A 12,074-nucleotide genomic window follows, 5' to 3' on the forward strand; every position below is an offset into this window, starting at 1 on the left:
ATCTCAATACGCTTTGCTTAGTATGGCCTTTATAAGGTGGTAGTACCACAAGAAGAGTTATTCTCCCTTACTAACACTTCATGAATATGGTCTGTTCTTACATAACAAAACACAAAACTACAAGTGTTCATAGTGTTACATTACTCTAAATTAAGTTTCTGTTACTTAGAATATGTTGCCCATACTAAAGTGACATCTTGATCATTACTAATTCACTAGTAATTAAGTTTTTTTACTTAGAATATGTTCCCTATACTAAAGTGTTACCGAAAAAAGAAAGAAAGGAGGGAAGAAAGGGAAGCAGTGCGCAAGATAAGACACAGAAAAACTTGTTAGAAAGCAGAAAGATGGAGATAGAGAGAGGGAGAGCAGAGCGGCTCCACCGTGACCTACGTTGCACATCTCTCTGACGATGGCCTTCTCCTTCTCGCTCAGATCTTCGTCGTAGTCCTCCGGGATCTGCCTGTCCAGCTTCTCGTGGACCTCAAGTACCTGTAAACACACACACACACACACACACACACACACACACACACACACACACACACACACACACACACACACACACACACACACACACACACACACGTATGAATCACTACACACCTTTATTTAAAACTACAACTCAGGAAGATGGAACAACGCGTATTTAGATACAGTTAACCCACAGACGGACTGCTCCGTCTTTCTTCACGTCTTTGGTGTGAGTAGAAGACCGGTTTTAACATTTCTGATGTTGTAAACTGAAGGTGGGTCAACCTCGAGCCCTGAGCCAATCCACTGACATCCACTATCGGGGCCGAATATTGAACACGAACCATAACAGCTCATGACAAAAGATGATTAGTGGTTTTAGTACAGGTTATAACGTGTACATGTACACACAGACTCATTTCAGAGCACAGATTGTGCAGTGGGGGATGTGGGATGGACCAGGCCTACCTTCATGGCGTGGACCACCGCCTCTGGTTTCTGCCCCGGGGGGAGGAAGCCGCCTGTCGGGGAGGGCTCGCCGCTGGGGGTCCTCCCAGTTCCCTACGGGAGGGGGGGGGGGTCACAGATCAGAAATACAATCACATGTGGAGTTAGAAAACAACGAGACAGGAGACGTGAGAGTAGACGTAGTCGAGGTAGTTTACTAGCTCCAGCTTAGCATGTCATACGTTCGACAACGACACTGAACTCAACCGTCAACCGGAAGCGGAAGTGCATTATTTGACCCCTCGCCTCTTCCCTTAAAGGTACACCGTCCTCTTAGGTGAATGTCTCTTGTTATATAGATGTGGGTCACCACACACAATCATTTAAAGGGTCATGCTGGTATTTTTCCACGTTTTATCCCATTCACTAAGAATCACTCATGTTTTCCAAGGCAGGCCGCAGGGTTTGAGGTTTCTGCATAAATGCGCCGTTCCCCCATCTTCTCTCATTCGAACGTTGTGGCGATAAAGCCACCTTAAGAGGGACACACCTGTGATCTTGCAAGTTTTAGCCCATTTGGGACGAATGGTGCGTACTTAACCTTGCTACACAACGTTGGGTTTCAGATATTTTGAATGTGTTTTTGGATAGAAGACCACCCCGTGGCTCATCCCGCTTATCACACGGCTTAAATGTGTGAACAAAAAGTCAAGAAGCGAACAGAAGATGATCATTTAGAGTTATTTTGACCAGATTTCTTCCGGTATATTTAGCTTGTTAACACGCCTAGAAAGGCTTCATGAAGTGCATTGATGTGCAGCAGAAACAGGAACGGTGATGTTGAGGCGGCGGACTGTTTTTAACTGACCAGTCAGAACTGAGTATTCAGCAGAGCCGTGTAGTAACAGATACCCGGTGGAATTATGGGTAGCTTTTTAGTACACATCAGTTTCCCATTACTACTTTGCGGCCTGCCTGCTCGACTGAACCAGGGAAACGGCACCACATCCTCACATTTCACTTCCACCAGTGCATTCTTCAGCCGTACCGTACTTTACTCCCCCCGGTCAGTTGCAGTTCAGTTCGCTGACAGATACCCTACGGGCAATTAAGAGCGGACACACAGCTGAACGGATACAGGGAGAGAGAGAGCGGGACACAGAGCGAGCTGAGCGAGCATTACAGCCAGCAGTCCCTGGATGGATGCTGAGGAGGGAAGCTGCTGTGGTGGCAGTAATCTAGAAGAGACACGCCAGAGACGGACAGGCCAGTCTATCACCTCCTCCATCACATCCATAAGTCACTTCCAGGTCGGGTGCTGGCCATGCTGTAGTCAGGACACGTGTTCTTGGGGTTGACACTCAGGTTTTCTGCCAATTTTTCAGCCCAGATGTGTGAGTGTAAATATTTCAAAGAGAAATCCATGAGTGTGTGTATGTGTGTAACTATGCAAACCCTTTAGGGCAGTGGAGTGTCAGTGTACCTAAACGCAGGTTGCTTTCCTTTTTATTTGCAGACTATAGTTTACCCACCTTTTTATGAAGACAGGCATGAATGTGGATTACATATTCATAGTGTGAAAAAGAGTGTATCGGGCGGAAGTGATGCACGTTATAGCGAATCATGTATTTCAATTGGGAAACATTAATTAATCTACTACCACTTCTACTTTCGGCTGCTCCCGTTAGGGGGCGCCACAGCGGATCATCCGTTTCCATCTCTTCCTGTCCTCTGCATCTTCCTCTGTCACACCAGCCACCTGCATGTCCTCCCTCACCACATCCATAAACCTCCTCTTTGGCCTTCCTCTTCTCCTCTTCCCTGGCAGCTATATTCAGCGTCCTTCTCCCAATATACCCAGCATCTCTCCTCCACACATGTCCAAACCATCTCAATCTTGTCTCTCTTGTTTTGTCTCCAAACCGTCCAACCTGAGCTGTCCCTCTAATATAATCGTTCCTAATCCTGTCCTTCTTCGTCACTCCCATCTTCAACTCTGCCACCTCCAGCTCCGCCTCCTGTCTTAATGATTTTCTGAAAATATTGCCCATTTTGGTAGCCTAAAGATAACTGACCGAAGAACACACGTACACACACGTACACACAGGCAGGGGATCAGAGATCCAAAGAACAGAAAACCAAAGCTGAATAAACAAAGCAGGGGGTTTCTCATATGAGCAAGTACTGTTTTAAAGGATACCCCTTATTAACTCCAAGTTATTGAGTCCCTTTTAATCTCTCTCTCTTTCTCTCTCTCTCTCTCTCTCTCTCTCTCTCTCTCTCTCTCTCTCTCTCTCTCTCTCTCTCTCTCTCTCTCACTCACTCACTCACTCACTCACTCACTCACTCACTCACACACACACACACACACACACACACACACACACACACACACACACACACACACACACACACACACACACACACACTGATGTTGTTCTTCATTCCTTCTGATCTGTGCAGCACACCAAAAACAACAGACTGACTTACACACACACACACCGCCTAACGTATTTGTTCAGAGGGGCAGCGTGTGGTGCTGCTGACATCAGGGAGCACATCAAAGCTGCTCCACCAGCCAGCAGCTTCCAGCTGGAACACCACACACACACACACACACACACACACACACACACACACACACACACAACAAACCGAATGTGCTTATACAGGTTTTTTTTCTTTTTTTAATCATTACCCATACAAGCCTTACACACTGACCTGATGGGTTTATTATTATTATTATTAGTTATTTCGCAAACTGGCAAGCAATTACAAGCAAACGTGAGTCCTCAAGCAGGGAGGATGGGTGCCTCTGTGGCTCCCTCACATCCGGGGAAAAAGAGAAAATAGGGCCTATTAAGCAGGCTGCATCCAATTCTGAGGAGTCAGGAGCAGGGAGACCTTCAGGAGCTGATATAGCATCGGCACCGGGGGACTATCACGACCCGGTTCAAAGTGTACTTCATGGTGTCAGTGGCCCAGTTTGACGTGTTAGCACGCTATCAAAAGCGCACGTGATAACGTCCCCAAACAGAGGCAGCCTGGTCAGCTGGCAGATGCGGTCTTACGCTGCGTTCACACTTATGATGACGTCAGACAACAAACAAGCATCCACGCTGGACCCACACAAAGGAACAGAATGGTAGCTTCTTTTTTTAATTTCAAATCTATTGTTTATATACTAAATTAAAAAAAGGAGATGACATCACATTTTAAATGAGCAGACAAACAGGCTTGAGCGTCCACCAGGCCTCCGGCATCGACTACGGGGCAACAGGATGCTACGTAATACGCATCACTTCCTGTGCGACGGCAACATTTTCCGCCACGTACGGCAGCGGCGATTGGAATGGGCCGTAGCGAACGCAGGGAAGGTCCTCAAATTAAGCTGAATGTGTCGCTGCATCTCGAACAACCCGATTATACAGAACATCGATAACAATGGTTAATATTTCACCATTGAGATGTTATCGCGTCGAGTTTTAAAGACGACCAGATACCGCAATCCAGTTCAATCTGAACAGCGTCTACGGTAGGGAGACACACACACACACACACTGTTACGCCATAGGAACAGCGTTGCTAAGGACCATGAGATTCCTTTGACGGATGCGGAAAAAAATGCAGAAAATGGGAACTGTTCAGGGAACACGTTTTTCACAGACATCTTCCTTGGAGTCGGTGTGTTGACCGTGTACCAAACGTGAAGTCGTATTTATTTTTTAGCGTGCGAAATTTTGGACCAAAACGTTGGACCTGGTGTGCAAAACACCTTCAGCGTCTGCAGCTTTTCTGATACAATACTTGACGATGCACACAACCATGTTCTGATGGAAACGTGGCTACTTAAAATAAGTCATACGGAGTGCAAAACAGAGATAAGGCCAAGTCAGCAGTTAATTGTGTGAGGTCATCTATGCTAAGTAATGATGTCATGGTGTGGAAGGCGTCTGCTAAACCATGCCAGCAGCAGCTTGGCAACATCTGCACCACACACACACACACACACACACACACACAGAGTGGACGTACATTGTGCATGGTGTCCTGGTACTGTGAGAGGGACGAGAGCTGAGACTCTGAATGATAAAGAGAAAGACCCTTCCTCAGCGTCTTCAAATCCCCACCGTTTGCCTGGAAGAGAGAGAGTGATAGAAGAGGTGGACAGAGATAGACAAAAAAACACTAAAATGTTACAAAGAAAATCAGAAGTGATAGTAATTCCACCCCAGTGAGGTTGTGTGAGACGTAGGGATGTAAGAAAATATCGATACTCTGGAGTATCGCGATATTCCAGTGACCCTGAGAGCAGGATAGGCGGGTTGGATAATGGATGGATACTGTATCGATTCTCAAAACCACTATATTGAGTTTTAATTGTTTACGTGTAAAGGTTGGTGACAAACATTTTGTGTTGTGTGTAACCCCACGACCGCTAGATAACAGTGTTGTGATCTATCTTCAGCCATTTGAATCTTCCACGCCAACGCAGCAACGTAAACTGAGACAGGAAGTAGCATGAGCACAAAGAACACAGGCCTATGAAATCCCAATATATCGCGGTATATTGGACCGTGACCCTGTACCGTGATAGGTATCGTATCGCCGGATTCTAGCCAGCACACGGCCCTCGTGAGATGTATGGCTCCTAGCATGACATGACTGCCAAGCATCAAACACGCGATTCAAACTGCAATCAACTCATGTTCACGTGTGTTTCAAATCGACTGGTCGCACTCAGAAGTAGCTGGGGCGTCGCTGGAGGACGTACGTATATCCGCTCAGAAGATGAAATGTCGACAGTTTTTAAACGCCGCTTTACAAAATGCCACAGGTTCACTGGGCTCAGTGGGACATAGGCGTCCTAGAATGTGACTAACAGGACGATAAGTGACGTTAACCTGTAGTGTAGACTGTGTGTGTGTGTGTGTGTGTGTGTGTGTGTGTGTGTGTGTTTCAGAAGGAATTTAGTATAGACCAAATGAGAGCTTAAGCATCATCACTTTATCTGCCTGGAAAATTTTGTAGGAGGAACACTGACGCGCACACACATATACACACACACACACACACACACACGGTTTCTTTTTGACAGATTGCTTTCAAGAGCTGTCATGTGTCTGATGGCGTGATGGCATGGAGCATGAAACATTCATACAGTCTATTATCTGCACCGCTTTAAAGCCCCTATACATTATCTCCTATGGGCAACTTCTGCTGCCTGGAGGGAATTATTCACTTAACTCTTGCTGTTTGCTAAAGGTATAGACGAGCTTAGTCCCCCTCTCTCTCTCTCTCTCTCCCTCTCTCTCTCCCCCACTCTCTTGTGTGTGTCTCTCTCTCTCTCTCTCTCTCTCTCTCTCTCTCTCTCTCTCTCTCTCTCTCTCTCTCTCTCTCTCTCTCTCTCTCTCTCAAATGGGAGTTGGAGGTTGGCAGGCAGATTGTGGATCGGGAGAGTGCTTTTAAAAAGTATAAACAGAGCTGGATTGGAGAAAAGGGAGAGCATATATTATCATCTCCCTCATCTTTAACTCCTCTTTTCTACAGTCGCTCCCTCTTTTGGATTTTTTTTTTTAAATTTTCATAAAGCATCTTGATGTAAGATTTTAGCACAACCATGTGTGCGTACAGGTCAAATAGGACTGACTGTGTTACCAGTCAGTTCAGTGTGTGTGTGTCTGTTTGTTCACTTAGGGAGTACCATTTACATGTAGGCAACACAAACAAACCTAAGGTCCCCCAAAAAAGAAAGGGTTCTGCTGTTTCTGATTGAGAACAGGATGTTGTCTTTCCAGAAATATCAGCCTAGCCATACTGAGGAGAGTGGTTTGTGTGTCCACTAACTCGATGGTTAGTCACAATCCTGATTATTGTTAGTGCACAACATGCACTACATGGCCAAAAGTATGTGGACACATCACACTCATATGTGCTTGTTGAATATCTCATTCCAAAACCATGGGCGTTAACATGGAGTTGGTCCCCCCTTTGCTGCTATAACAGCCTCCGCTCTTCTGGGAAGGCTTTCCACTAGATTTTTTAACGTGGCTGCAGGGATTCGCTCCCATTCAGCCACAAGCACATCAGTGAGGTCGGGCTGTGATGTTGGAGAGAAAGCCAGGCTCACAGTCGGTGCTCCGGTTCACCCCAAAGGTGATGGATGGTTTTGAGGTCAGGACTCACTTAGTGAAGTTTCCATGTCACAGTAACAGACTCGCAGATCTATCAGGGCAGAAATCTGACCAACTGACCTGCTGGGAAGCTGGCGTCCCATGTCAGAGCCACGTTGAAGGTCACTGAGCTGTGCAGTACGACCCACTCTATGGAGACCGCCTGGCTGTATGCTTGAGTTTATGCATCTACCAGCAATGGACGTGGCTGAAACAGCCAAATCCACTTATTAGAAGGGGTGTCCACATAGTTTTGGTCATATGGTGGGGCTAAACATACTTCTGGAGACTTCTCATTTCACCTTTTGTGATTGGGCCAGAGCAAACCAAGTGAATAATTTACAACATGAATACCAGAATCATCTAAGAAGTGGTACATGTCTCTGATTTTTGTTTGAATTTGGACACGTTTCTATTTGTACACCGTCACGTGTAGTTCAGATCGACGCTGTCGATGGTTGTGGTTTGTTTTACCGTGGTGGCCTCAGATTCAAACACCCCCCCCCCCCCATTTGAATTTCCTTTCTTTTGTGTATCGTTGTAACTTTATTCTTGTGTTGTGTACAAATCACCGAACTCTCACTCTTCCATGACTGACTTGGGAGGTGTGTGATGGCGAGGTGGGCGGGTTTGGTACCTGTGATAGTAACTGCTTGTTGTCGTCCTCCAGCATCCGCACCTTGTTCTCCAGTTGTCTGATGTAGCTGGATGACGCATCTGTATGAGTCACAGAACAGAAGAGGGGAAACGTTGCTGGTCAGTGGAAAAGTCCATGTTTTTACTCATGTTTGGTTGACGAACCTGAGTCCGACTTGTTCCAAGTCAGAATGGCTGTTTATTGGTGCTCTAAAGCAAGACGGGTCAGTTTTCACATGCAGTTTCCTCAACACCTCCCACACTTTAAAAAGTGATCCCCATTTTCTGACTAGATTTTTGAACAGCCTGGATAAGTGAAGGTTAATGAGTCTGAATAAGAAGCCGACTGGCAGACGTCTTCTTTGTGTTAACTAGTGTGTATAACACCTCTTTCACGCTGGCCAAAAAAGCCGCTAGCATCCGCCTTGGGTCAATGTAACATTCGCCACCAAAGGCGGATGTTAGCGGGGTTTTTAGCCAGTGTGAAAAGTCATCACAGGAAAACTGCATTTATCAATCAGTTAAATTTCAGAATCGGACAGGGCAGAATTTCAACATTACTGTGTAGCGTCTTTAAATGGTGTTGTATCGAGATGACGTTTGGACATTGTAATATAGCGATACACAATTTTGTTGTGTAAAATAATAAGAATCCATGACCTGAAGTTCCTCACAAAATGAAATCTGAAATATTTGAAGGGAGTTTTGGTTTAATATTGTACTTTTTGGGCACCCGGGTAGCGTAGTGGTCTATTCCATTGCCTACCCACACGGGGGTCGGCGGTTCAAATCCCTGTGTTACCTCCGGCTTGGTCGGGTGTCTCTACAGACACAATTGGCCGTGTCCGCGGGTGGGAAGTCGGATATGAGTATGTGTCCTGGTCGCTGCACTAGCGCCTCCTCTGGTCGATCGGGGCACCCCCCTGGATCGGCAGAGAGGGGGTGGAGCAGCGACTGGGGCGGCTCAAAAAGAGCGGGGTAATTGGCCGGATATAAATGGGGAGAAATTTTGAAAAAAAAAAATATTGTACTTTGCATCACCAGAACCTCAGATGGATTCTTAAACATGGTATTTTTGCATGTTAGCAGATATCATGATGTATATGAATATCATGTAAAATCACATATAATTATCGTGATGGTAATATTTTCCACATCGCCTAACACCATCTCAAAACTCCTCTTGTTCACAGGTAGTCTATCAGCTGTAAGGGCAAAAGAGGAAGTTCAGTTAGAAAACCGAATTTCTGGATTTCGCTGTGCGGGGATCACCGCCATCGCGACTGCCGTTTCCCTCCGCTGAGCCTTGACTGGCGTGTTTGTGAGGCGCTTGGCAGCTCCTCTCAAACCTAATCTCCTGCTTTCTGTTTGGACCTCCATTGTTGAACCTTCTCCCATGCTGATTCCATCTAATCTCACTAATCCCAACATTACTCCCCCATTGTTGATACCCAACCCAAAACTTGAGAGGAGGAATGAGGTAGTCCACATGCCACCGGTGAAGACCAGCAGAAACTCTCCCGCAAGCAGTGCGGACTGGATGTATGGCGGTGGTCTAGGATTCAAAGGGAGGAAATCTGAACGAGGTATCGCTGCAGCACGTATGCGAGTACTTCAAGTGCATCACGCTCCAAAATGGAGGCTTGCATAATCCATGCACACACTCACTTATACACAAACACACTGCTCTTATGAATACTTAATTTACTGTCTCCTAACGGGAGAAGAACCCCCTCCCCCCGCCCAGGGATATTCAAGTGTACAGAGGTGGAAAGTAACAAAGTACATTATTCAAGTAAGTACTGTTTTGAGGTACTGGTATTTTACAGTAGCATTGCCATTTTATGAGATGTTGTACTTTTACTCCACTACATTTCAGAGAGAAATACTGTACTTTTTACTCCATTGCATTTACATGATGGCTGCAGTTACTACTTACTTTGCAAAATAAGTTTTTTTTTAATATGCAAAACATACGATGAACTCATAAAATATGATGTATTACTGAGAGTTTAAATTATCCAACAGTATGTGAAGTACTTAGACCATAAATACTGCGGATGATTTTTTACATTACATTACTACTTTTTTGGGGGGATTTTCCCCCCTTTTTCTCCCCATCTGTACCCGTCCAATTACCCCACTCTTCCCAGCCGTCCCGGTCGCTGCTCCACCCCCTCTGCCGATCCAGGGAGGGCTGCAGACTACCACATGCCTCCTCCCATACACCTGGAGTTGCCAGCCGCTTCTTTTCACCTGACAGTGCAGAGTTTCACCAAGGGGACGTAGCGTGTGGGAGATGTCACACTATTCCCCCAAGTTCCTCCTCCCCCCTGATCAGGTGCCCCGACTAACCAGAGGAGGCACTAGTGCAGCGACCAGGACACACACCCACATCTGGCTTCCCAATTGTGTCTGTAGGGACGCCCGACCAAGCCGGAGGTAACACGGGGATTCGAACCGGCGTTCCCCGTGTTGGTAGGCAACAGAATAGACCGCCATGCCACCCGGATGCCCCCGTTAGTGGAGTATTCTTACACTGTTGTGTATTTACTTTCACTTAGGTAAACAAGTTGAACTTAAACTCGGGAAAATCCCGATTTCGAAACGAACTTCGTACTGCAGAATAACATGTATAAATAACACGTGTGGGTTACAGTCAATATGTCTTCAAGAAGTCCTCGCCACTGAAAATTGGCAATTATGATAAACTGCTGACAGATTTACAGTCAGTACGTGTATTTCCACCGTAACTGAGAGGAATATATGTTCCCGAGTTTTCTCAAAAAAAAAAAAAGCAAACGAAGTGGATTTCTTGTGACAAGTCCGTCAACGTATGACACACATGATACTCGGGACTATCCGTCAACGCTTTTAAAATTCACTAAACGAGGGGAACTCGTGGCTAACACAACCCCTGATCCAACACTGAAGCAATACAATCTGCCCGTAAGGAGCCACAACACGACATCCACACTCAAAAAAATAAACAAAAAACAGGGAGGCATGGTTAATAATTGTGCGTTACTGTTAGGCGGGATGTTCCAGAACCTTTTCGACCCTCTTTCATAACACGTTAATAAATATACAGCGACCACCTAACATGGAGGCTACACAGGCTGAGCTAGGGCTGCGTAAAAAGGCAGGCGGGAGAGAAGGTGTGGTGTGTTCTGTGTTTTTACAGCCTCTTCGCTTCCTTGTGACCTCGGCCCTAATCCAACCCTGTACAACATGATCACGTGACCCGCAGTCAGCTAGCCAACCCTGCAAGCCGATTACACACACACACACACACACACACACACACACACACACACACAGACTGCACTTTACATGGAACACTGTACACAAGCACCACATGACATGCCAAATGCACACACTCTGCTACAATAAAACACAATCACACACTCGCACACAACCCGATGGGGACGCATACACGCACGCACGCACAAACACACGTGAACACCCACACACACTCGTTGCACTTTTCGTGGAACGTAATACACAGCTGCCATGTTGCACACCAAATGCACACACTCGCCCACAGTAAAACACAATCGTGCGTTCACATGCAACCCAGTAGGGACACACACTAACACGTATGACTACACGTCCCATCCAATCTCACCCCGCAGAAACACGAAATAATACACACAAATCCACCGTCTATGTTTCCGCCCCTGCGGTACCGACCATTATCCTCAGTCGTTTCCAGTTCTTTATCTCCCCTGTATCTGAAGCAGTTCTTCCGCAGCATGCGAGGCATGGAAATGGGCGCGGGTGGACTCAGAATAAACCCCCCCGTTCCCCGTCACCAAAAGGCTTAGCCCTGGAATACTGGCAGAAAATAGCACCACAGGACTACTCAGCAGTGGAGATTGTGAGGATTACATTTTTCATGTCGGGGAGAGAAATAACTGTACATACACTACCAGCAATATAGAGGGAACTGCAGCAGCCACAGAGAGCTTGTTTAACACTTCACACGCCGAATGAAGGACATGGTCAGACCGCGAGGTGTCTGGCCCGGCTGGCTCAGTCAGAAATACTCTTGTGCAGAGACCAGCCGTTACAGTAAACTACGAAGTGAGTCAGCAAGGATTAGGAAGTAGCACCGATTACAAACCATTGTAGTATTGTTATGCCCCTTTTCCACTACATGGTACCACCTGGACTCGACTCGCAGAGTGTTGTTTTCCATTATCGTAACAGTGACCCCTCATGCATTGATTTTGGTACCCGCTCCAGTTTTTTTGGAACCTCGACGAAGGTGGTACCAGAAAAGAGGTAACAGTTAGCAAAGCGCTGGAACTCTCCAGTAATGGAAAACGAAAAAGTCGAGTT

The 12,074-nt window shown here is 46.3% G+C and overlaps 1 protein-coding gene across 1 annotated transcript in view; it reads right to left on the reverse strand.

Annotated features, from left to right (window-relative positions):
• The window catches only part of ccdc85ca (coiled-coil domain containing 85C, a), a 66,166-nt gene that overhangs the window by 8,139 nt on the left and 45,953 nt on the right, over window positions 1-12,074 (reverse strand). The window contains exons 2-5 of the mRNA XM_056295810.1: window positions 7,732-7,811; window positions 4,957-5,058; window positions 943-1,035; window positions 394-492 (exon numbers count right to left, since the gene is read on the reverse strand). Of these exons, the coding sequence (XP_056151785.1) occupies window positions 394-492; window positions 943-1,035; window positions 4,957-5,058; window positions 7,732-7,811 (374 nt within the window). The remainder of the gene's footprint in view (window positions 1-393; window positions 493-942; window positions 1,036-4,956; window positions 5,059-7,731; window positions 7,812-12,074) is intronic.

The sequence above is a fragment of the Lampris incognitus genome, chromosome 16 (genome assembly GCF_029633865.1).
Source record: "Lampris incognitus isolate fLamInc1 chromosome 16, fLamInc1.hap2, whole genome shotgun sequence".
Classification (NCBI taxonomy): Eukaryota; Metazoa; Chordata; class Actinopteri; order Lampriformes; family Lampridae; genus Lampris; species Lampris incognitus.